Below are 24992 nucleotides of genomic sequence, written 5' to 3' on the forward strand. Positions count from 1 at the left end.
CTTGGATCTATCCTTTCATCATCATTCATTCTAGGATCCAAGTCCACCATTGCTACCGTGTTTCTGGCTTCCATACTTTCGGCTCCTAGATCATTTTCAAACCTGCTACATAACATTCTTTGGCTGCTTTTTGGTCGACATATATGGTTGCTATGTCTCTTCGTTCTGTTGGAAATTTCATTGCCAAATATGGTGTCAACACTATAGCTCCCAGCTTGTTCAACGAAGATCTTCCCAACAAAGCATTATAAGAGGTGAGAGTATCTACCACCAAATATCTGATTTTAATCGTTTTCGTTGCGTCTCCTCTGCCAAAGGTTGTCGGCAAATCAATGTATCCTTTGGTGTCAACCTTTTCACCCGAGAACCCGATTATTTGCTCCTGTAAAAGCACCATGTCTTCTTCCTTCAGATGTAACCTTTTAAAGGTTTCCTAAAATAAAATATCGACTGAGCTCCCTTGATCTACTATAGTTTTCATTACCGCATATTCGGCAATTTCAACCATCTTGAAAATCCTCATTAGTGAATAACATCGGCGGCAAACTTCTTTTAAAAACATGATTCACGGTTATGGCACTTCTCAAATATTTTTTTCCTATCGTATTATACGTTTCCTTTTCTGCAAAGCCTTCGGAAATAGTATTAATGAACCCCCTAACTGGTCTTCCCAAACTGTGTTGTCGGCTCCTTTTTTCTTGTGAATGGAGGTAACTTCCTCCATCTCTTTCACTTCTTTTTTCATCTCTTCCTCCTCTTCTTTCATTTTGGTCGCTTCGTATGTCAGTTGTTCCTCCAAAATTTTCTCCTCTTCTACCTCCATGGTCTCTACTCCTGACATCTTGCTCTGGACTTTGACTGGCCTTTATTCTTCCTTTTCTAACAAAGCGTTTTAATTGCCCTATCTGGATCAACTCTTCAATTCGGTCTTTTAGCGCTATACATTCTTCAGTGTGGTGACGATGATTTTTATGGTATTGACAATGTTTGTTGTGATCAGCTTGATCTGGGGTTCGTGCTTTCCTTGGTGGCGGTATTACTTCAGTTGTCATCGCCTCTTGAAGTATCCAATCTCGAGTTGTACTCGATGGTGTGTATTGTTGAAACTTTCGGCCACGAGGTTTCTCTCTGAAATGTCTATTTTGATCCCCTCTCTTTCATTTGTTTTCTTCTCGTTCTTCACGTCCATCCTTATTTGATTCCTGAAGTCCCTTAACTCCTCCATTTGCATAAACTTCGTTGCATGTTGTCTTAGTTCATCAAGGCTTACTGCTGGTTTTTTGCACAAACTATCGGCAAATGGTCCCGGCCTCAATGCAGTTATCATATGATGCATAGAGACTTCTGGACTGAGGTTTCTAATACTTAAAGCCACTCTTCCAAAGCACTCCATAAAAGCTCGTAATGATTCATTCTTTTCTTGTCTTATGTTTACAAGAGCTATCGATGTTAAGTGATGTGGTCTACTTGTAGCAAATTGAGCTCCAAACTTTTTCTATCAAAGTATCAAAATAGGTAATAGATAATGGTGGTAACCGGGTAAACAAGCTTAAAGCTTCTCCTTTCAGAGTTACATAAGATGGCGTCATTCCATGTATACAAACTTATTTGAGTTGTGTATATGGCAACATGTTCATCTGGATCTGTACTCCCATCATACTTCTCCATTGTTAAACTTTTCCAGTTGTCAGGTAGTGGCGTTCCCACAACAATACCAGAAATCTCAGGTAACCTCCTTTGTGTGACTCCAAAACTTTCTTCATTATTCTCTCTTTGATTAAGGTGTGTTCTCGGTTGAACAGTTTCAAGGGAAGCATCCAACATGGTTTCTTCATTTAATCTTTGTCTCATGTAAGCATTATCCGCTCTCAACATACTTAATTTCTCCTCGATGTCTCAAATTCGTCTTGCAACTGTATTAACATGACCATAGTCATGGCGTTCTAACAATCTCCTTGTTCCCTGGAATGCTCTCCTCTTTCGCTCATTTTGTTTCTTGGTCCCACGGTGGGCGCCAAAATGTTCTTACAAGGGCCTAGAAACAAACTCCTTTCTTATCCTCAGTCTGCTAACTTCTCGATCTTCGCTTTCGGACTTCCTTCTGGACTTAAGCTTTCAGCTTGTCAACTCTTAATTTGCACTTGGTTTATAAACCTTCCTCGTTTAATTGAATTACTCGATGAACACCTCCCAATCAACCTTAATTTACTCCCTCCATTTGATCTTTCGGTGCTTAGTCTCAGCTTCCTCTCACAGATGGGTGTGTGTACTTGAAAGATGCTCTGATGCCAAAGATTCGATTTTACACGAAAATTGGATCAATTCATGACCCTATATTTATACTACTCTTTTATTGGGCCCAAAAGTTACTTGGGTTTTTTCTCTTTGTATTCAACATTTACTACACACACTTGCATATTTGGGCCATGTTTCATGGGCTTTTAACAATTTCCATTTTATTTTATCTTTTTCTTTTAATTCTTTCAATTTACCTTTTTGGCAGTTTCTTCCTGCACCCCCACAAGGTTGCGCAAAGACAAAATTGTCCCTCTATAAACTGTACATTTTTTTTGTATTCTGGATTATGAAATCCCGTCAATTTTCGGATTGGCGCTTCCGGTAAATTTTCGGATTGGCGCATCCGGTAATCTCCCAGATTGATGCTTCCGGTAGTACATGAATAATAGTGTCAATTCAAAATAAAAAAAATGCAAAACATCCATAATTGAAAAAACTATTTCGAATTCGCCAATCCGTAATTCAAAATATGCATTCCGGCTTTAGAAATCCATAATTAAAAAAAATCATTTCGGATCCACCAATCCGTAATAGAAATTAGGCTTCTGGATTCAGCAATCCGGAAATCAATAATTTATGCAAACTTTGCTTCCGGAACACCCCCTCATCTGGAATGCACCATGATTCACTTCCAGATTGATGAATCTGTAGCACGCTTCCAGATCCCGAAATTGTGGGGGTCAGTTTCGAAATTTACAAAATTTTGGGGGTGCAGGAAAAAAAATGTAGGGGTGCAGGAAGAAACTGCCTACCTTTTTTTATTCAACTCCACAGCTTAACCTTTTAGGGCTTCTTCTTCCTGCACCCTTACATTTTTCTTCCTGCACCCCCACAATTTTCTAAATCCCAAAACTGGCCTTAATCTTTTACTTGAAAAAGGACACCGTGGTTACCGGAAAAAGGGGTTTGGGAGTATGCTATGGATTCATCAATCCGGAACTGAATATTTTTTTTTTCCTGATGAGTGGGTGTTCCGGAAGCAATTTTTGCATAAATTATTGATTTTCGAATTGCTTAATCTGGAAGCCTAATTCTGTTACGGATTCATGGATCCGGAATGCTTTTTTCTGAATTACGGATTTCAGAATCCGGAATGCATATTTCTGTTACGGATTGGTGAATCCGGAATGCTTTTTTTGAATGATGGATTTTTGAATGTGAAATGCATATTTTGAATTATGGATTGATGGATCCGAAATTTTACCAAAAGTGCCAATCCAAAATTTTTCCGGATTCCATAATCCATAATGCAAAAAAATAAATACAGTTCAAGTACATTTTAGGGTTTTTAAAATATAATAGGGATAATTTGGTCTTTACATAACATTGTGGGGGTGCAGAAAGAAAAATATAGGGGTGCAGGAAGAAACTGCCACCTTTTAGTTGAACTCTCTGTCCAATGGATCCTTTTGGCTTAATCAGACCTTTTGGTCCAATTGGACTTCTCAGCCCAATCAGTACAATAACTAATATGGAGGTGCAAGGAGAAGGAATGGAGGTGGAGGAAGAATTTGTCAAAAACAAATTTAGCCTAATATAAATAACTCATAACATTTATTTTTCAGTGCCTAACTTACATTCACATTAATCCGTGCTGATAAATTTATTTTATTTTATTGTAAGGTCTTAATTTATTTTTTACCCTATTTTATAACTCTCATCTAAAGCTTTAACTTTAAAATAATTTTTCAGTTGCAAAACTATTGAGTCGATCTTAGCCTAAAAGTCACGCTAGAAATAATTTTTATTCATGAAGGTGAAATGATAATGTAAAATTTGTTACACCAATTGAACTCATTTATATGAACTAAATACTCCCTTCTTTAATTGTCACTTTTTTTCGAAAGGTTTTTATTTATGTATCATTTTCAAAATCTAAGTTAATATTAATTGTTCTTTATCATTTATACTCATACTCTTAACTTAATTTTTAATTTATTTATTTTTATTTATTATATAAATAAAAACGTAAAATAAAAAATCTCATCACTGTTTTACTAAAATAAAAGAGTATTGTATTTCTTGTTTTTTACATAAAATATATTTGGATTATAGCCTAATATTGTATTTAAATATATTTAGAACGAGTAGAGGTTCTAAATTGGACAAAAAAACCAAATGCAATGGTGGCCACAATGAGCTTACAGCATACCCATCCACTTCATCTGGTTGCTGTGAAACATTACCTACAAAGGCAAGAGGTTAAAACAAGTAACAAGGTGATTCACTTATTTTATGAAGAAATTTAACAGTTTTATTTTCTCAGCTATGCTATTGCCCATATGTTGTTTCAGGTCATCAAACAGATTTGGCAAAGAATAAGTCACACCATAAATACTCAAAACTGATGCAGCTAAACCAAACCAATACAAAACAATTTTGGCTTTAAAAATTTAAGTCACTTATCCCTTGAACAAAGGGTGAGTTCAACCTGAAGTAGTTCACCCTGGTGATCCCTAACCTATAATCAGTAGCAATTTAGGAAGACCAAGTGATATATTCCCAAAAGAACATAGTAGAATTGACACATACCTCATTAATCAAAACCTAAAAGAGAAACTCAACTAGTCTTGCTCCAAAAACACTCTAACATAAAGGCCCAAAAAATACCAATTCATTCAAAGAACAGAAATGTAGATCAAACAAGCCGAAGCACACAATCCAGAAAGACATCAAATATTTTCTTTTAAATTTCAGGAGGTCATCGGATTAAAAGAAACATTACAAAAATGGCAAAATATGAACATGGCAATGCCCTCTTTAACTCCAAATCAAAAACTATTCTCTAATTTCTTTTTTCAGTTTGTTTACAAATAATCTGTGCAAAAAAACTATAACTACAGTCACTACATTCTCGAATCACCAGCAGCCTATACGATGCTACAAGCATTAGGAAAGGAAGAAGTGAAATTTGATCACCATCACTGCATGCATCACTTTCGAGATCGCACACCAACAAAGACATCATCATCTCCTTCAGTGAACTCCAATTCATCATCTCCCTCACCCAAATCAAAATCCAAATCCGAGTCACTATCAAGAGGTCTCCTCGCCCTGTTCCCACTAACCTTCTTCGCCACAGTCTTTACCCTCATTCGCCGCTTCTCGCCATTCCCACGCAACCCTTCATTTCTCATGGCAAACCCTTCATTATCATCATCAGAAAGGTACACAAGCGATGCAGCATTTTGTTCACCAAAAACGTTGCTACCCTTAATCTCCTCCTTGACCTCGTAATACCTCAAGGGCACACTCGCCTCGCACGAGTAGTACTGTCGGAGCTCCTCCCCCTCCACCACCGCGTCGCCCACCATTTTCGGCGGTACCACCGCCACGCCCTGGAAAGCCTTACTGCAAATCTGGCACAACAGCGCGCAATCCTCGTACTTCTTCTCGTACTCGAACAGGTTCCAGCAGTAGGGGCATGCGCTCCAAAACGTCGCCGCTACGGGGACTGGGCGCTCGCGGTGGTAAAGGGCGCGGCGCTCGGGGCGGGAGAGTATGTGCCAGGCCTCCTGCACACGTGCGAGGGCCTCGTCGGAAAAGGGGAACTTGTCAGGGCTCGTCGGGTCCAGGAGGAGCGCCATCTTCGTGTACTGCCGCCGCACCAGGTCGCGGTTGTCGCCGTCGGATGGGTGGAGCTGGAGAACAGAGTAGAAGTCAGCGGCGGAGAGGACCTCGGCGACGGCGAGGACTCGTGCGACTGTGTCGGTGGGAGGGAGGCGGTGGGCGAAGTCGCGGCAGGCGGAGAAGCGGCGGAGGGAGAGCATGGAAAGGCATGTGGCGATAGGGTTTTCGGGTTCGGATCCTTTGAACGGATCCATTCGCGTTTGTTTGTTGGAACGTGAGTGTTGTGAGTGAGCAGAACCAAAGGGTTCAGGTCAAATTAATTGGAATGTTTTGGCAAGAGATAAATATAGAGGGTATTTTCGTCAATTTATACCCATTTGTTTCCCCCACCGCGGTTTTTGTTCTTTATCATTTTTTTACTGTTTTTATTTTATTTTCAATTACTATCGATTAGCATTGATTAATTACTGTTATAAATGTCATTATATTTGGCAGTTTTTCTTTTATATTCATGCAGTTTTTACAAGGACTCCACTATTACAGTTATTAAATTTATGCTTTCAGAATTTGCTTTTATAATTTTGCATCGCATGTTTTGCACATTTAATTGTGTATTTATTTTGGGAAAAAAATATAATGTAACTCAGATGTGACTCAATTTCTTATACAACACTATTTACATTTTTATTTTCCTCATCTAGTATCCTTTTGTATTTATTTTTCTATCTAGCACTATTTTATTTTAATTTTTCTATCTAACACCATTTCAAAAGTAAAAAAAAAATTAATAATAAAAAAAATTGATAATTTTAATTTTAAATGCATTAAAAAATAAATATTTTTAATTTTTAAAATAGTTAAAAATATAATTAATGAATAAAAAAATAAGTTTTTACAAAATAAAAATTAAAAAATAATAAATTAAAATGTTTAGTTTAATTTATTTTTTAAAATGAAGAAAATAAAAAATTAAATCCTACAATAACATAAAAAAGTTTAATCTATAAACAAAAATTAGTATTTATTTTTATTAATTGACTTTGTTTTTTTTATAATTATTTTATGTATTTTTTACTTGAAATTAACATTGATTACATCATCAATAATAATAAAAATAAATATTAATTTATGTTTATAGATTCAACTTCTATGTTATTGTAGGGTTTTATTTTTTATTTTTTTCATTCTTAAAAAAAACTAAACATTTTAAATTTATTATTTTTTTATTTTTATTTTGTAAAAACTCATTTCTTTATTCATTAATAATTATTTTAAACATTAAAAATATTTTCTTTAATGTATTCAATTTTTTTTTTTTTACTTTTGAGATGATGCTAGATAGAAAAATAAAAAAAACAAAAAGGTGTTAAATAGGGAAATAAAAACAAAAGGGTGCTAGATGGGAAAATAAAAACAAAAGGGTATTAGATAGGAAAATAAAACACAAAAAGGTGCTAAATGAAAAAATAAAAGTATAAATAGTGTTATACCTTGTAGTTAATTATATATCAATTTAAAGTTTATTTATTAATACTAAAATTATTTTAAACAATAATTAAACTATTAATATATGAGATGAAACCAAAGTTGATTTATAGGAGGGATCGATTGTAAAACAAATATGGTTCAATAATATACCACTTACAAATGATTAGTTTTGTTTGTTGTAAATATATTATTGCTGAAAATTTCAAAAAGCTTATTTTGATTTAAAAACAAATAAATCAAATAATTAATTTTCACCAACGAATAATTAAGTTATCTATTTATGTAAAATTAATTATTTTACACAAGATAACAAAATAATAAGACTAAAAAAATATTTTATTGCAAGTAAAATATATTTGTTTTGATATAATAAACTAAAAAAACAGCATAAAAGAAAATAAAGTATAAAAGATTCATTGACCGAATCCAAAACTTAAAGTATACAAAAAAGGTAAAATCTTATAACTTTTCAAGATATTTTTTTGTATGCATTATTTTTATATGATAAAATATATAATAAATACCATGAAGAAAAATTGTATGTAATTTTTTTTCTTTTTTACCTTATATCTTGTTTTTATCATAACCTCTTATTTCTCCTTTTTTTTTACAATTCAGTATACTATAACTTATTTGTAGTGCCTTAAAATGAAAACTAAAAATAAACAAAAAGAAATCATCATTTTATATATATATATATATATCAACCATATTATATCTTTATCATTTTTATCAAGGACAAAACTATTTAATAAATTTTGATTGAATCACGTTTCTTTCAGAAGAGATTATTACTTTTAATCCTTTCACATGGAGTATTTATACAAAATTTTGTATTAACCAAAAATTATTTTATACTTTATTTCCATAAATTAATTAAAATCAATATCATGCATACTTTTCAAAATATACTAAAATATTAATTATTTGGTCACTTTGCTACAATCGATCAATTTTAATAAATTTGAAATGATAATTAATAAAATTGTAATTTAATACAAAATTAAATTTTTTATATAAAGTTAATGATAATTTGGTAAAAGTTATACCTAAATAATTCAGTTCTTCCTTACAAAATATTAAGTTGTTTAATATCATTCAAAGAAATGATTTTTTTTTTCTTTAAAACTTACTATGAAATTGAAAGTTTCTTTCACATTCATTATATTTAAAAAAAAAAAAACTATATTGATATATTAGAACATGAACTATTTTATGACCTTGTTATTATGTTTAATTTTTATAAAATTTAACATTTTTTTTAATCAGCATATGAAATTTAACATTGATAATGATGATGATATGAAATTATAATTTGATATTTAGTTATTTTCTAGCACAAGTTACATAATATAATCCCTACTCGTAAATTAATATGAAATTTTATCACTTATTCTATCAAACATTAGGAATTAAAGCATTTATATCGATATTAATTCCATAATTCTTTAGACATGATCTAATAGATCTTAGAAACAATTTGTTACATCTAATGGATCATTCTAAATAGAGAATGGTTTCTAACACTTGTTGCTCAATTTAATTAATTATTTTTTCAAAATAATAGATTAAATGTACATCCATAAATCATTAAAAAATAATTAATAATTAAATCAATTACAATAATTGATTATTTTCACTTTTATGACTTAAATAAGTTTTAAAATCTTAAAATAATGGATTATAATCAATTAATTTGTTCTTTATGTTTTTTCATTAATTTGTTGAGATTTGCCCAAATATACTAAAAGAGTAACCACTCAACATTCTAGAAAAATTGAGAACAAATACTGATGCATTTAAAACTTGAAAACATATGCATTTATTCACAAACACTACCACAACATAAATTTGAGCAATTAAAATGGCAAGTTGTCATAGATATGAGAGAATATTCGCAGCATGACAATGGTAGAAACTTCCGGAAGTTATAGAATGGTTCCATGAATATAGGCTTCTAACTCTTCAAAAGAAAGTCTCTCAAAAATCTAAACAAATTACATTGCGGGTACAACCAAGTTATACTACCAATATGTTAGAGCACACAAGTTCACCATGAAAAGAAAATACTTATTTATACCTTAGCTTTTGTTTGGTGTATACCGGATGAAGGTTTGAGGTCTTAGTGTCTGATTGGTGCTGTGATGATTGATGCATACAAATTCATTAAACTCAGCAGAGAATTAATAAGCCTAGTATTTGATAATGTGTTTTTATTCAAACGCTAATTCGGTCAAGTAACAATGAGTTCATAATAATCATATAGATAGTTACGAGCTTCAAGAAAAACATATGTCATCATCATGCATTAATTGTACAAAGTACCAAATACTGAGATTTTACTTGAGCGTCTGAGTGTCTTTTGCATATACTATCCCGACTGAGAGATTGCAAAGAAGTGAAGATCAGTGGAAGAGGAGTGACAAGTGTGATTCAAGAAGTGATAGTCGTTTAATGAAGGGAAGAAGGTGATCGACGATGAAAGAAGTAGGTAATAATTCTCTCAATCCCTTTCGGTACGAGAATAGTTACTAAGTTAGCAATAAGTACGAAAATGGTGTCAAAACTCCACTTAACCTCTTTGGAAATGATTTTTAGAATTGTAACAACTAGATGATGCTTCCTCTCTTTAAACCCAGATTAGTTTTTCTAGGAAAAATGGGTCTTTGAGAGACCAAACTCTTCTTTTGTAATGTTCATCAAAAAATGAAAGTTGGACAATGGTATCTGATATACTGAGGGTGTGTAGGAGTATTTATTTTGATCATTCCCTTACTGTTTTATGGGGTAGGGTGGAAGTGGGGTGTTGTATTTGGAAGAGGGGGTTTAATTGTCAAATCACTTGTTTTTCAAGGAATTTTATTGACTTGGAGGTTCAAGATGCAAGTTGGGGATGATGAAGAATTAATTATAAGATTATGTAGTTCCAAAAGGAGTTGAAGGAAGGATTATTTGAACTTGTTGAGACAACATTATTAATGTCTAGTTTACGTTGTGCATTATAGGTGATGTTAATGACATTTTGTCTTTGGATGACAAACTTGGATGAGTAGATCATCCTCATGATTGCTTAGATCTTAGGGTTTTATCTATGTAGGATAATAATAACTCGAAATTAATGATATTATCTATACAGAGATAATATCAAAAAACACAGCAATCTGTTTGTTATATCTCTAATTTACTAGTTGATTACAATTCCATGTAATTATATCATCAACTAAAATATAAAATATTAATATTCATTTACTTTTTGTTCATTATTTTCTTGTTCACTCAATTACTTGAACATAAAAACATAATTTGTAAATAGATCTTTATTTAGTTTTGTGTTCCCTTCTCATTACAATTTAAAATTCAGCTTACACTTACACACTAAAAGATCAAATATCTTAATTTCATAAAGAATAAGGCCCAAGTTCAATTAATTTTGGATAAAAACATGTTTGAATGTAATTTTATTGATATTTCTCGTAAGACAATTTCTTCCTCCCCCTTCATAATTTATTTCTGCATCTTTATAAATATTTTAATTCCAAAACCACCTTTCAATTAAAGGTGTACGATTTTCAATTTGTATTCTAAATTTTAGAGTTCAAAATTTTAAAATTAGAAAAAGAGAAAGAGAGGTGTCAATGTAAAAAAATGACAAAATTGTCATTTTATGTCTTCTATGGAGGTGCAGGAAGAAAGAATGGAGGTGAGGAACAAATCCCTATAACTTCAAATCCAATTTCATATCATAATCCAATTATTCTGAAGCTTTTACATAGCAAGGATGTTTAGATTTGAAGATGCATGGCAAGATAAAAATTATTTAAATGAGTGGTCTAACGTTTAGGAGAGGCAATTGGAGGTGCTCAATAACTTGATTAATACAGAGTTTGTTTCAAAACTTAAATCTTTGAAGGATAGTCTAGTTGTTTTATTGGTGTGAAAGGACCATTATTGGAACCAACGAGCTAAAACTCACTGGCTTTAAGATGGCGATAAAGAAAACCATTTTTTCACAATATGAATATGACCAGGAAAATAAACAGTATAAGAATGGTGAGCAAGATGGTCTCTATAGACTAAGAATGATTTTGTTAACCTTTTTACCCTCCAAAAAAAAGTATTCAGTTAGTGGAGGTTAAAAACCGTAAAACCTATTTTAGTAATTACATACATCAATTTTATGTTTCCTGGTAACATTTTATGTCAAAAACGACTTCCTAAATGTTATTCAAATACAAATCATGTTATCTTAAACTCACATTTACTTATATATACAAATTTATAAAATTGTGTTGATTCAAAATCAATTTCCCATGCACACATTCAAGCACTCACTATTTTTTTACTCTGGATTGTCCACCAGATCGGGAGCACTCGACTTGTTCATTAATGCGATCCTTGTAACCAGACAATAGTTCATGTTTTCTTAAAGACCAAAATTTTCTTTTGATTCCTCATTTCAATTTTTTCTTTTAGTTTCATCCCAAGTTTAAAAATTTCCAATTTGATCTTTTAATGTACAAGAATACTCACGCTCTTTCCATTAATTTATAACACTAATTTAATCAATTGAATTACTCATGACAGACTGAGACATTTTCCTATTCGTTTGATTCAGCTAAATCAAACTAGCCTTTTAATGTTTTCCAAAACAGATTAATTGCCCCACCAGAGAGCTATTCAAATTTTGCATTTTCTTCTAGATCTTCTCTAGATTTCCCATTTTGCAATGAAGATATGCATACCTAAGTCAGTGTGAGTGTAAGAGTGAAAATATGCCAATCATTTACATCCTCCTTCAATCCTCATCAACAGATTTACAGTTCTACAGTAAATGATTAATTAGAAAGATGCAGGAGCTGGTATAGTGAACAATCAGATTATAACTACACTCCCCCTCAAAAAACAAAAAAAAAAGGCAAAAGCAAAATTTACTCATTAATCAAGTTAGTTAAGAGTCAAAATTTCTTTGACAGTTTAATACTAATTTGTCCTTAACTCAGATGACCGTCACGTACCCTTATCCTTGCTGCTTAAGGAGAAACTCTTTCTCAGCCAAAATAGAACAATGTATGTATGAAGCACGGTAGCAACTACAATGATGACGCCGATATAGACACATGCAGTGGCAGCACAAACATAAAGGTACCTACAACAATTGAACAAATTGAAAGTGTTACTTTGCAGGTTATATGATATCTACAAATACAAGGTCAGAAAATCAGAACAAATCCCTATAACTTCAATTTCAAAAAATCACAAGGGATAATTCTGTGATTAATTCATGCATAAACTTCTAGACATAGGATTCAAGGAAGGCTCACTTGGGAGAAAAAACACTCCAAATAAATAAGTGATTCCTCATCAACAGCAGGACAATTGTGTACACAGTCAAGAGAACAGAATTTATGGTCAGAGGTACTAAACAAGGAAATCCAAGAAGAGTCTTGAGAATTTGTCCAGAGTTTCCGTTCCTGATAACCGGTGCATAGATTGTGGTCTTCACAGAGATGTACAGCACCATACTCAGAAAGAATAGCATTGGGGATGCATAGGTAATGATGAACATTAGAAGACCTGAAAGGAAGGTTGAGTGACTTGAAATTCCCTGCCAATGAAAGGTAACCTTGCTGAGGAAATAGATATTTATGGACAATTAAAATCCTAATTGTAAAGTAGAAACTAATATATTTTTCTTTAATATAATTACAAAAAGAGAAATTGGAGACATTACAATAAATGCTCCAGCTACGTCAATTGTAGCTAGTGTATTACTGTTCCCAAGAGCAAAATGGCCTGCCATTCCCAGATTGTACAGAGCAGTAACCTAAAAAAAATCACAGTATCAGCATTTTAAACACTCATTATTCATTAAAAGGAAATGCTAGATGTGAAGGAGCAAGGACATATAACATGGCCTCGTCATAGTACAATTACTAAAGTTTCAACCGAAGCAAATTTATATTTTTAGAACCATTTAATTCTAGTAGAAAGGAGAGTAAAAAATGTAAACATCATTTCTTAAGAATACAAAATATATGCTCTAATAGAGAAAGATTTTTTTACACTATCATCTAATCACAAATCACCATATATAATAAGTTTATTAACTTTTACAATAACTACTTTAAAAATCATACAAAACATGATTTTGATTAGTTGATAACGTAAAAACTTTTACATTGACAGTGCATGCCTATTAAGCCCAATAATTGGTAGATAGAAAAAGTTAACTTATATTACCCTATATTAGAATCCAGGTCAATGACTGTTAGAGTTGGCACCAGACTCTGGGACCCAAAACTAATGTAATGTGCTATCAAAATCCAACATTTATCCATGAAATCTTGCAACTAACCTCAACCCACTGCTTATGACATGACCCACTGGAAGAAAAAGTAAGCATGCTGGCCAAGAATTGAATAAAGAGCAGCAACACAGGCATCGCGTTGATGGATTGTTGAAGCAACAACTGCAGAAGACACCAGAAAGTTATGTACAAGCATCCAACTATGTACAAGGAATCTTTCAAGACCAAAATACGTGTCATGTTCTGAATTTCAACAGGAACAGAAGCAGACATGCATATGTTTTTCCTTGAGCATATTTCAGGAGTTTGCATAGTCATAATCCATGGCAAAATCACCACAACTGCAATAGTGGTGATTCCAAGAACAGCATAGAATATTTGTATTGATAAGTTGGCATCCTTATTGTAGGAGGCAGAGATGTCCTGATGTTTCACAAAATGATGTAATACCAACAAACCAGACATTAGGAAGCTGAACCCAATCACTGTTAAAACTTTTGTTTTAGACTTCATTAGGAACAATATAGATATGCCCAAAATGATGACCATTGCACATGATGCTATCTGAATCCAGTTTATATATTGGTTGCCAGCCTGCTCAAGCCACTTGGCAATGTCAGGAAGATTAGTCCAATTTACACCACCTTGATGCCAGCCCCCCAAAATTCTTCCACTAAAAAGAATAAGGAACAATGAACTTATTTGGCATCCTGATATATCATGTACTTTGTTAAGATCCAAAGACTGCATTGCTTTACGAAAAAATAACATGTTAATTGTGGATGTCAGGAAATTCCAAATATAATGTTCTTCCTCAATCATGGAACTTGATCCCATACTGATGACAAGGATCAGGATGCCAAACAAAATGAACACCTCATCAAATTTCCATGGCTTCACATAATTTTCATGATCTTGCGTCTCCCAAGAAGGAATTTCTTTGTGGATGACAAACACAAGTCCCAAAAGTGTCAAGCATGATATGATCAAAGCAGCAACTCCAAGAACAAGTAAATTAACTGGTTTCTGCACAAACACAATTGTGATGAAAAAGAACAGAGAGAGAAACAAAGACAGAAATCAGTTAACATGAAAAACTGGTTATCACACATACATCAATTGCTTTGTGTGATAGCCACTCACTTGCTGAACTCAGAAACTCATGATATGCGGTAACAATGCTGTTATAACCTTCTGTACCATTAGACCTAGAAAACAAACGCCAAATAAAAATATTCAAAAATATTTCTAGTGGAATTGATTAAAAACTAAATCTAAGCACAACAAATTTGTTTCATACCTGGAGAATACATTAGCCTTCCAGGCATCATGGAGAGTAGCAGCATTTAAATACAAGCAACAAAACAACTTCTCCTCCCTACCTTTACATTCACTGATTGTGGGCTCACTATTAGTGATGAAGGTGTCACAGAGAAAATTTCTACACGACAAACCAGGCAACTGTGCTTGAAGTAATCTGAACAACTGCCATGAGTTCAACTGCAGTGCCCTCAGCTTTTGGTCATCTAACTCCCCAAAGAAGCAAAAAGGATAAAATCACATAATTTTACGGTTAAAAAATATAATATGCTTGATGAAAGCAGATATCAGAAAATGTCATATTACCTGCTTTATTCTTCTGATAAATAGACAAGCTTAGACAGAAAGAGAACTAACCTGTCAGAGAGTCAACCATTTGAGAGATCAAAACACCAATATTATTTTTTGGAATTGGCACGCCAAAAAGTAAAGCTAATGTTGGTGCAATATCAACCTGGTGCACAGTAATAAGATGTAAATTGCATACATATTTGACTGCTACCCATGATCTCTAGTTAAATGGTATATTGTCATTGACTCTGGTTAAACTGCATGATAGGTTCAAGATTGAAAAACAAGAAGCAGAGAGTGGTGAATAGTGAGATAGCAGAATAAGTTTCAACAGGGAAGGAGAAAATCATGTAAAAATGTGAGAATTTCATTACATATGGATGCATGGCAACAGAAGTAGGCTAATGCACTGAATGCAAGAAGACTCCTTCATGGTTTGCAAACAAAGGTATACATTGAGAGTCAAAGAAGTTAAGAAAATTATCAACAATGGTTATTCCTGTGTGCTACAGCCTACAAACATTGAGTATGTATTATTACCTGGAAAATTGTGTCATGATTGGATGAAGAATGGTTAAAGGCATGGGTTTTTGGCCCAATAAATAGGGCTATAGAGTCTGTTTCCTCGTAGGATGAACCCCCATGATTACCATTCTCAGTCATTCCATGGTCACTGACTACAACCTGTACATCCATTTGCTGAAGAGATTAATAGATAATTACAGTTTTAATAAATAATTAACAAATAATAGCCACAGAAAGATAAATAGAACACATAAACTTCACTTCCGAATAAATAACACTAGAGGCATAAGACTACAAATGAAAATTAAAATAACTATAGATATGTTTAGTATACAACAAAAAGTGGAGACTTGAAACCCCATCATGCTTTGTTTTTTGCTTATTCAAGAACATGTGTTAAAGTAGTTATAGAATAATGTAAAAGGGAAGAACTATTTATTAATTAGGTAATGCTGTAAAATTACATTCTCGAAATTATGTGTAATTACATTAATTTATATCCTAATATAAATATATGGTCCACCGTGTAATTTAAACAGAAGGAATTTATAACATGTCTCTTGTTGTCTCTCTTTCACTGTACAAGCTAAAACATGGAAATGCATCATTCCTAAATTAAAATTATACCAGAACCTTAGAAAGAAGCTAAATAGAATTAATACAATAAAGGCACTTATGTTATCTTCCACTTGAATCAAATTGGTTACTTGAAGGTTTGTATATTTCCAATTCTCCTACCAAATCCTTTGGTACAGAAAGTCGGTCATCAGCATAGTTCAATATCCTATTCAACATGATAGGATGAAGCATGTAAGAATTGACAACTTCATCAAATATGAAATTGAAAATGGGACATTTACCCTACACTACATTCCAACAAAATTGTCAAAATCTGACTTTGATTCTACTCTTGCCAAGCTAGGAATAACTAAAATTTATTCCCCGGCTTGGGGTGGGTGGGAGTGTCAGGAATCAATCCTAAGTTTAGGAGAATAACAGCATATCATTAATTAGAAGGATTACAATAAACTATTTTAATTTTATTTCATTTCTGTAATTTTGACTCCTAGTTAATTTTGGGAATTTCCTATTTATTGTTTTCTTTTAAAATTTTCTTCCTTTTTTATATATAATGCATCTGTGTTTGTATGAAATAACTTTCTTCGTAATCATGTTCACATTTATTAGAGTAGTCTTACTTCATAAGTGGATTATACTTCTTTTCTTTTCTTTTCTGTTTAGTCACTTACTAACTCTAGTTAGTAGTTGTAGTTCTCTTATGGTTAGTTTGTTAGAGTATTAACACTGCTGCACTGGATATTCCTCTCATCAATATTTCCACCATCTCAAACTCTATTAATGTTAATGTCTTGAAATGCCCCCACCACAATAAACAAGTCATCAATTCTGTAGTACACGATTCAAGCAACAAAAGGGTTGTCACAAACCAGAAGTGTCTTCCTTTGATCATCTTCTAGATTTTGCAAAGTATTTATATGAATCGTCTTCACTACTTCATCCATTTCAAAAAGTTTAGAAGCCATTAATGCACTGAAACAGTAGATGTCCAAGTTAAGCAAAGAGAACAGAATGATATTGCACGTATAGAGTGAAGACAAAATGATGATACCTGTTGCGCCCACCAAGATGTCCAACATGATCCAAGCCTAGATAATGAAGTATCTATAATAAATGTAGTAAAATGTATCTAATGAAATTATATCTTCATTATAAAGCATCATTCAATTTCAAACTAGACAAAATATCCACATTTGATATATGGTGAAACTAGTTAACATACAATTTTGAGCAATCCTTATACTACAAATAAAGCTTAAGACTTAACTTTCACTGAAAAGTGAAAGACATCAATTTAGTGCATAAGTATATTCATAAAAGTCAAGAGTTGAAAGAAGTCAGTTGATAACAGAGAAGAAAACAAAGTATGTAATCGAGCAACTAGTAAAATGATGCAGTATATGGTGTAAGTATTAATAAATAGAACCACAACAATATACTTCCTTTTATTTGCCTATTAGGTGTAATCACACAACTGGAGCCAAACCAACTCTTATATTATAGTTGATAAAATCAGGAGTGCTTGTTATGTATAGATAGAGCAAATCAACCTAACCAACTTATAGTTAATAAAAGGTAGTACTAACTGTTGTAAGCTTTCACTAAAGTTCATCTAACAGCATAATAACACTTGGCAGTTGGCACTAGTTATAATAGTAAGAAAACAGTAAAGTTGACACAGTTCAAATATCACATGATCCCTGAAGTGCATCTATTAGAAATGACTATTGATATATGGTTAGAATGGAAGGAAATGAAGGGAAACTGTCTCCATGTAATCAAACTGTTAAAGTTCTAAAAAGAACCACAAGTCTCTTCTTATTTAATCTTCAAAAATTTACAAACACATTCAATAAAATCATATTAAAATCTTTTTCAAGAAATTTATTTGTATGGAAATAGTTATTTTTTCCAAAAGAAACCAGGGGATATGAACAAGTTTTGGAAAGCATGAAAAAACTCAGAAATATGCCAAAGCACACTTGGAAAGGTAGACAACATATGCACACTAAAAGTGAAACTTAAATAGAAATCCAATAAGCAGTACACCAAAGTATACATGACACCATATGTTCATCAGTAATATGACATCAATAAAGCAACAGCTGGCAACAAAGAGAACATGCAAATGTTAGAGGGAGGGGAGGAATTAAAACTTTCAGGTTCTATACTACTGACTGAAAAAAAAAGGATAAAGTGCGGAGAAAATATGTACAAGTTTGTAAATTGAAAATTATCAAAAATTGGAAATTTAAATAATATTAGCTGGAAACCAACCAAAATATGAAGTAGACACAATTATTTACCAGAAAATTCCAATCATCTCTACTAAGCTCATCAGCAAGATGTCGAGACACATTTTGATCCACTTGTACAATATCTTTAACCTGTAGTAGAAAGAAGATTCAGAAAAACAATAAAGCAATCATACTATTTTGTATATAAACATAAAAGCATAGAAACAACATGCCAAGTAAAGAAACACATTGCCTTGTCCTTGTCTGAGGCATAAGAAATTATTAATGAGAAATCTTAATGGATTGAGAGGTCAGATAAAATGTTTTCATTATATACTAATAAAAAAAATACTTACAAAAAAGCTGGTAACTCCATCATGTCTTTCAAATAAACCAGGAAACAACTTTAGCCATGTATCATCACCATGCATAACCATTTTCCTACCAATCTTAAAGAACTGTGCTGCAATAAGCAAGTAATGGTGACATCAATACTAACAAAAAAAGTGGTCGATTTTTCCAACATTGGTTGCTATAATAATACAACTAACCAAGAAGATTATCTTCTAAATAAGCCTGGGTGTTAAAGTTGAAAGCCACATCCAGGAAACCCCCAATTGCTCCAGAAACCATTGCCTAGAAAGAGAAACAAAAAATATATGATAAATAGAAATCAGAAAAAGGAAAGAAAATCAATAAACCACATATCTTCCTTCCTTACTTCCACGTTGGAAACAGGATAGGACACTAACCTTCAAACGAGGCATTGTAACAGTTGGAGCAGCAGCTATAGCATGATATCCAACAGCCGTACCATTTGCCAACAATGACTGTGTATACGGCATAGCTTCCATAAAAACCTTGCTAGGAGGCTGACCCTTCTTGCCAAGCACAAATTCCGCCGGAAGACCATCAATAACCTACAGCAAAACCATAGACCGAAGCTCGTGAAAAAACAAAACACATGAACAACCAAATTAGACCTCAACGAATACGACGGTTTCCGGAAAAGGTACATACCATTAAGACAAGTCGGTCATACAAAGGAGGAACCTCAGATACTTCCTACACAGCAACATTTTCTAAATCCATCAGTACACGCAACAAAACTAGAAGCAGAAAGGAGAATTGCATTCCATCAAATCAATCGCTTACTCTATAACAATCATAACAGATCTCCAATTTGCGGAAACTACTAACGAAATGAATGTATCATGTACTGATATGCGAAATCAAACATAGCGATCATTCGTAACAAGTAAACATAATTTAAGTATCAAAGTCAAACAAAGAGAATACGCGTTCACGATTCACCACAACCTTATACAAAAACCTAAGGCGATCAGGAGGCAGAGACGCATCGCTCTGATTTGCGACTTCGATATCGCAGGTCGGTCGTCGGAAACTCTTCGAGCCACTAGGAATGAAAGAAGAAAGTAGAGTAATAAATAAATGGAAAAGGTTGGTTAAGAAAATGGAATGATATTATTATAGTGTTACCTGTGGCCAGTGAGAAGTGGTTTGACGGGGAAGAAGCCGAAAACGAAGATGGAGAGACCGATGAACTGAACCGTAACTGCTGCAATGGTGAACAGTGTCAGCTTAGTGCAAGAAATTGAGGACATTTCGTTTATCGACCGTTGTGGAATCCACAACGCTTGGCAGAGAACAGTGAAGTCACAGGGGAGAATGTCGGAAAGAGAGTTGGGTGCAAAAGGAAAATTCTACAATGCCACCGTGGGCTATTTTGTCATTTCAATTAGGCAGTTTCTTCCTGCACCCCTACATTTTTCTTCCTACACCCCCACAATGTTATGCAAAGACCAAATTGTCCCTATTATTATTTAAAAACCCTAAAATAAACTTGAACTATATTTATTTTTTGCATTATGGATTATGGAATACGGAAAAATTTCAGATTGGCACTTCCAGTAAAATTTCGGATCTACCAATCCGTAATTCAAAATATGCATCATTCAAAAAAAACATTACAGATCCACCAATCCGTAACAGAAATATGCATTCCGGATTTAAAAATTCGTAATTTAAAAAAAAAAAAGCATTCCAGATCCATGAATCCGTAATAGAATTAGACTTCTGGATTCAGCAATCCAAAAATCAATAATTTATGCAAAAATTGCTTCCGAAACACCCCTCATCCGAAAAAAAAAATTCAGTTCCGGATTGCTGAATCCGTAGCACACTCCCAGATTCCTATTTCCGGTAATCATGGTGCCTTTTTTCAAATAAAATATTAAGGCCAATTTCGAGATTTAGAAAATTGTGGGGGTGCAAGAAGAAAAATGTAGGGGTGCAGGAAGAAGAAGCCTTATTATTATTATGAACTAATATAATCATATCTGATGAGTGAGTTATAAAATGTTTATTGGATTTTCCTTTTTTTATTGACTTGTCTCTTTTCAAACCTTTTAAATTTACTCTCTATAAACTTATTTATTTATTTATTTTTATCTTTATAAAATTGAGTTCTAGACAAAATCCTATATTCTCACCAAATTATATAAAAAAAATGTTATTTTGATAATTTTGGATTAAAATACACAAGTTTACAATTGTGATTTGGTTAATATAATTTTAAAATTATTTTAACAAAAAGTTGTTTCTTTATCCAGTTGTAATCTGGTGCATAGTTGTTATTATGAATGATAAAGTGGGACGCTGTCTTTTTCAATTTGTTGATCCATCCCACATAACTCGCAGTTAAGTGTGGAGTAGTGCCCCGCATAATCTGTACAACTTAAAAATCTAAAAATTTCTTTTTACATATTTTCTTCATGCAACGTCATATTCTACACAATTTTAAAATTATTCATTTCAAATTCGACAATCTAGAATATAAATTTGTATTCTGGATTGTGTAATCTAGAATATAGTACAATCCATAACACAAATTTTAACTTCTAGATTATATAATCTCGTAAGTATCTAAATTTCACATTTCGTAAATTTTACTCATATCTTATTATTCATATGTCGTGAGAATACTATTGTGAAACCATTTAACTAATAAAAAAATAATTAAATTTATTCATAATTTATATTTAAAAAATCATTTTTCATTACTTTTTAAAAAAAATATTTCTTATATGAGTTGGTCCGCGGGCCAACTCTTATGCAGGACGAGTGAGCCAACATTGTCATCCTTAATTGTCAACATATCATCACTCATTATATAATGGAAATTCACCTGTATTATTATCCTAAAATTATCCTAAACCCTAAACTTATCTGACACTTAAATAAGTAAGAAAATAAAATATATGTGAATATAAAAGAATATGAAGAGTTGAGTGAGTACTTTCAGAAGAAAAAAAAATGTAATTGAACTCAATCAGATATAAAGTTTTCTCTTTTCTTTTCCATTTGTAACTCTCATAATTCATTTTCGGTAAGAAAAACCCTTTTAAAACTACATTATCCTATTGTAAAAAAAGTCATTATTTCCTGTTGAAAATCTCACGTCGACTAAAAATTAAGATATTTCATAGTATATAAGTGAGTGCAAACCTCACTTTACAAGCCGATTTTATGAGACTGAGTTAAACTTAAAATTTATTTTTTAATACAGTATCAGGTCATTTAAAACATATCCAAGTGAGAGTTTGTTGGGCTTATCATGTCACTCGTTATTGGACCGTTATTGGATCATCCATAAGTATACTGTCCCACGCACGAATTAGGATATTGTGACTGCAAACTTCACCTTATAAATCGAATTTATAAAATTGAGTTTGTTTAATTTCACTTCTTTCTTTCTTAATGTTGCCAAATTATAATTCTTTTAACCATCAAAACAATTCTATCATTTACTTTTTTGGTGTGAGTAGGAAGGAATAAGAATTTATAATGGCAGTTAAATTTAAAAGTTTTTATTTCAGCAGTGTAAATTTATGATATATAAGTTTTTGTATTAACAGAATAAATACTACATAAATCTTTTAAAACAATTACTGTAAACAGAGAAGACATGTACTGACCCACCATTTCAGATTTTGACGTCTGCACGTGTATTTAAGGTGCAGGAATCATCGTCAAGTCGCAGCATGGTATAATGCTTCAAATAAAGTTACCATCATCATAACTAGTCACCAGATATATCACTCTATATCAGTGAGAGGGTAATTTATTTAAAAAATAATGAATATTATTATCATATAATATATATATTTCTCACGTAATACTGAAGTTAATATATAAATTTAAAGGTACAAATTAAAAATTTAATATATTTAATTATAATTTTATGAAAATGAAAATATGTACCTGTTTACCGTCGAAATCGTTTTGGTCCGACACTGGTCATAAGGTTCTACTGCTGTAAAACATTCTGTAGTCAAGATAAGTCCTAATCTCTGATTATATAGTAATTAACAAATAAATAATAAATTTTTCATTTAATAAAATACGTAATGGTGCGATTTCTCTTTCCAAATATAATTAGGTAACTTTTCACTTAAAATAATTAATCTATACATTTTTCCCTTAATTTTTAAATAATTTTTTAGAATTACACTTTTTAAAACTATATTATTTGAATTAAAAAAAATCGAAAAAATGTTCCCCTAACCTGTATAAAATTTTTGGATACTTCTCAACAAGCCAAAAATTTACTCAAAAAGATCCGCAGATATTAATATTATTACAGTGGGATTGTAAGAATCTTAAAATTAAATTTTATATCATACCTGTTTTAAATTTTGATAATGCTGTGATTATTTTCTAATTTGCTATTATTAGAAGGAAATTTTTGCATGATCTTATTAAATTGCAAAAATATGCTTTGAACATGCCATTACACATTAAAGAAGATCCATTCTCTTGTTATAAGAAAGTTGTGATCAAAGGCAAAAAACATATAGCAATCTTCCTTGTTTCCTTGTCTCTTTTTGCATACAATCTTCCACAGGAGGCAAATCAGTCAAACTCCATGGTTTTCCTTTTACAGGTAACAAAGTTATTACATGTTCCAAATGGTTTGTAGTTAAATTAAAATCTGTTTTTTTTTATTGTGCTTTACTAAAATAGTTAGTACAGGGCATGCAACCGTTTCGAAGTTTCTATAACTCAGAAGCTCAAATGATAAGAGGTGGCTTTCCTCAGCCATTCATCTCTAGGACATACAAAACCAGTTTCTTGAAGAAAAGATCAAATGCAGAGATCAAAGTTGTAGCCGCAAAAAAACACAGTGAAGCTGAAAAGAGACGTAGAATGAGAATCAATGGTCAATATGAAACCCTCCGAACTATCCTCCCCAACTTGATCAAAGTAAGTGTCAGACACAACACAAGTATCAAACAGTTTATCAATTCTTAGATTTTTCTTTGGCATTCCTAAAAACGAACTAACCATGTGAAACTGAAAATTCCTACATTCATTTTAAATTTGTTTTTGATTCCTAAATAATTTCCAAAAAGTGAGTCTTATTCCGAATTAAAGATTAATACTTTTTCAGATCTTACTATTACCAAAAGTGACGTGATAAAGACATATTACAATTTGAGGAGCCAAAAAGAAAGTTTTAGAAATATTTTGAAAGACTAAAAAGATGTTTTTGGGGCTATTTATAAGTTGTGAGATTAGAATTGTGTCATTTGAAATTTATTTTTACAAGCATGGTGAATTAGATTGTGTTATGAACCAACAGAAGGACAAGGCATCAGTGTTGGCAGAGACTATAAAGCAAGTGAAGGAGCTGAAGAGAAAGGTATCGAAACTGGAACAGGATAGTTGTGGTAACTCATCAAAGGATGTTGTTAAGTTTCCTAGTGGGGCAGACAGGTTGAACTTGGAAAGATGTAATGATGAGGAGGGCGTAGTGAAGGCCACATTGAGTTGCGAGGAGAGTTTGGGACTGATGTCTGCAATATCAAGGGCAGTAGGGTCAGTGAAAACCAAAGTGGTAAAGGCTGAGATAGTGAGTGTGGGTGGGAGAAACAGAAGTGTGTTGTGGGTCAAAGGTCTTGGAAAAGATCGTATGGGAATGCTCAAGAGCTCTTTGAAGATTGCCATGCACAAGCCAGCCTTTAAGATGCGCCGTTCTACTCACTAAATCTCTGTTCTTCATTATGACTTCTAACGATGGAGGAATGTTGACTCAGCTAGGAGCTATAACAAGGACTAATAACAATACTTACAGTTTTGAGGGTTGTAGAATAATAATGACTTTAGGAGCTTATTTTGTCTCCTTTTGCAAGCAAAATTTAGCTTTTACAGTTGGTATGTGTATGAATGTCATGTTCCAATCTTGATATAAAGTATATGCTAATGTAATGTATTTGATAACGTATATGGAAGCTTCAAGTTTGTTACTATCATGGATGAAGTGATTTATTGAATGCAGGACGTATTTACAAACA

At 32.5% G+C, this 24992-nt stretch overlaps 2 protein-coding genes across 7 annotated transcripts; one reads left to right on the top strand and one right to left on the bottom strand.

The window, feature by feature from the left end:
- Positions 1-12115: 12115 nt before the first annotated feature.
- Positions 12116-20359, bottom strand: LOC137811324 (Alkaline-phosphatase-like family protein). 6 transcript variants are annotated; one of them, XR_016518608.1, is made up of 17 exons: positions 20116-20359; positions 19936-20032; positions 19636-19680; positions 19368-19535; positions 19167-19251; positions 18972-19078; positions 18685-18765; positions 17430-17482; positions 17248-17350; positions 15815-15958; positions 15341-15437; positions 14964-15189; positions 14807-14871; positions 13712-14689; positions 13088-13180; positions 12678-12930; positions 12116-12502 (listed from the first exon to the last, which is right to left on the bottom strand). XR_016518608.1 is itself a non-coding variant. In XM_090298532.1 (17 exons), exons 1-17 carry the CDS (start codon positions 20238-20240, stop codon positions 12364-12366), a joined length of 2919 nt encoding a protein of 972 aa, XP_090154658.1. In that variant the 5' UTR covers positions 20241-20359; the 3' UTR covers positions 12116-12363. The 6 variants fall into 6 exon arrangements, 3 of the variants coding, with proteins under 3 accessions (XP_090154658.1, XP_090154659.1, XP_068469118.1); XR_016518607.1 differs by having other exon boundaries at positions 12678-12961; XR_011081050.2 differs by having other exon boundaries at positions 14778-14871.
- A 3204-nt stretch (positions 20360-23563) lies between these two features.
- On the top strand, positions 23564-24688 carry LOC137809345 (transcription factor bHLH131-like protein). Its single transcript, XM_090299440.1, has 3 exons — positions 23564-23581; positions 23671-23901; positions 24281-24688. Exons 1-3 carry the CDS (start codon positions 23564-23566, stop codon positions 24683-24685), a joined length of 654 nt encoding a protein of 217 aa, XP_090155566.1. The 3' UTR covers positions 24686-24688.
- Positions 24689-24992: the final 304 nt, after the last annotated feature.

This window comes from Phaseolus vulgaris, chromosome 2, assembly GCF_051622355.1.
Source record: "Phaseolus vulgaris cultivar YP4 chromosome 2, ASM5162235v1, whole genome shotgun sequence".
Taxonomy (NCBI): domain Eukaryota; kingdom Viridiplantae; phylum Streptophyta; class Magnoliopsida; order Fabales; family Fabaceae; genus Phaseolus; species Phaseolus vulgaris.

What these genes read in the sequence shown, in the direction of transcription:
- LOC137811324 (XM_090298532.1), bottom strand. Translation starts at nt 20,240, where the DNA reads ATGTCCTCAATTTCTTGCACTAAGCTGACACTGTTCACCATTGCAGCA. An exon ending in CCACTTCTCACTGGCCACAG is followed by an intron (nt 20,033 to 20,115) that starts GTAACACTATAA and finishes TTTCATTCCTAG; the next exon opens with TGGCTCGAAGAGTTTCCGAC. An exon ending in ATGGAGTTACCAGCTTTTTT is followed by an intron (nt 18,766 to 18,971) that starts GTAAGTATTTTT and finishes TTTCTACTACAG; the next exon opens with GTTAAAGATATTGTACAAGT.
- LOC137809345 (XM_090299440.1), top strand. An exon ending in TCCTCCCCAACTTGATCAAA is followed by an intron (nt 23,902 to 24,280) that starts GTAAGTGTCAGA and finishes ATGAACCAACAG; the next exon opens with AAGGACAAGGCATCAGTGTT.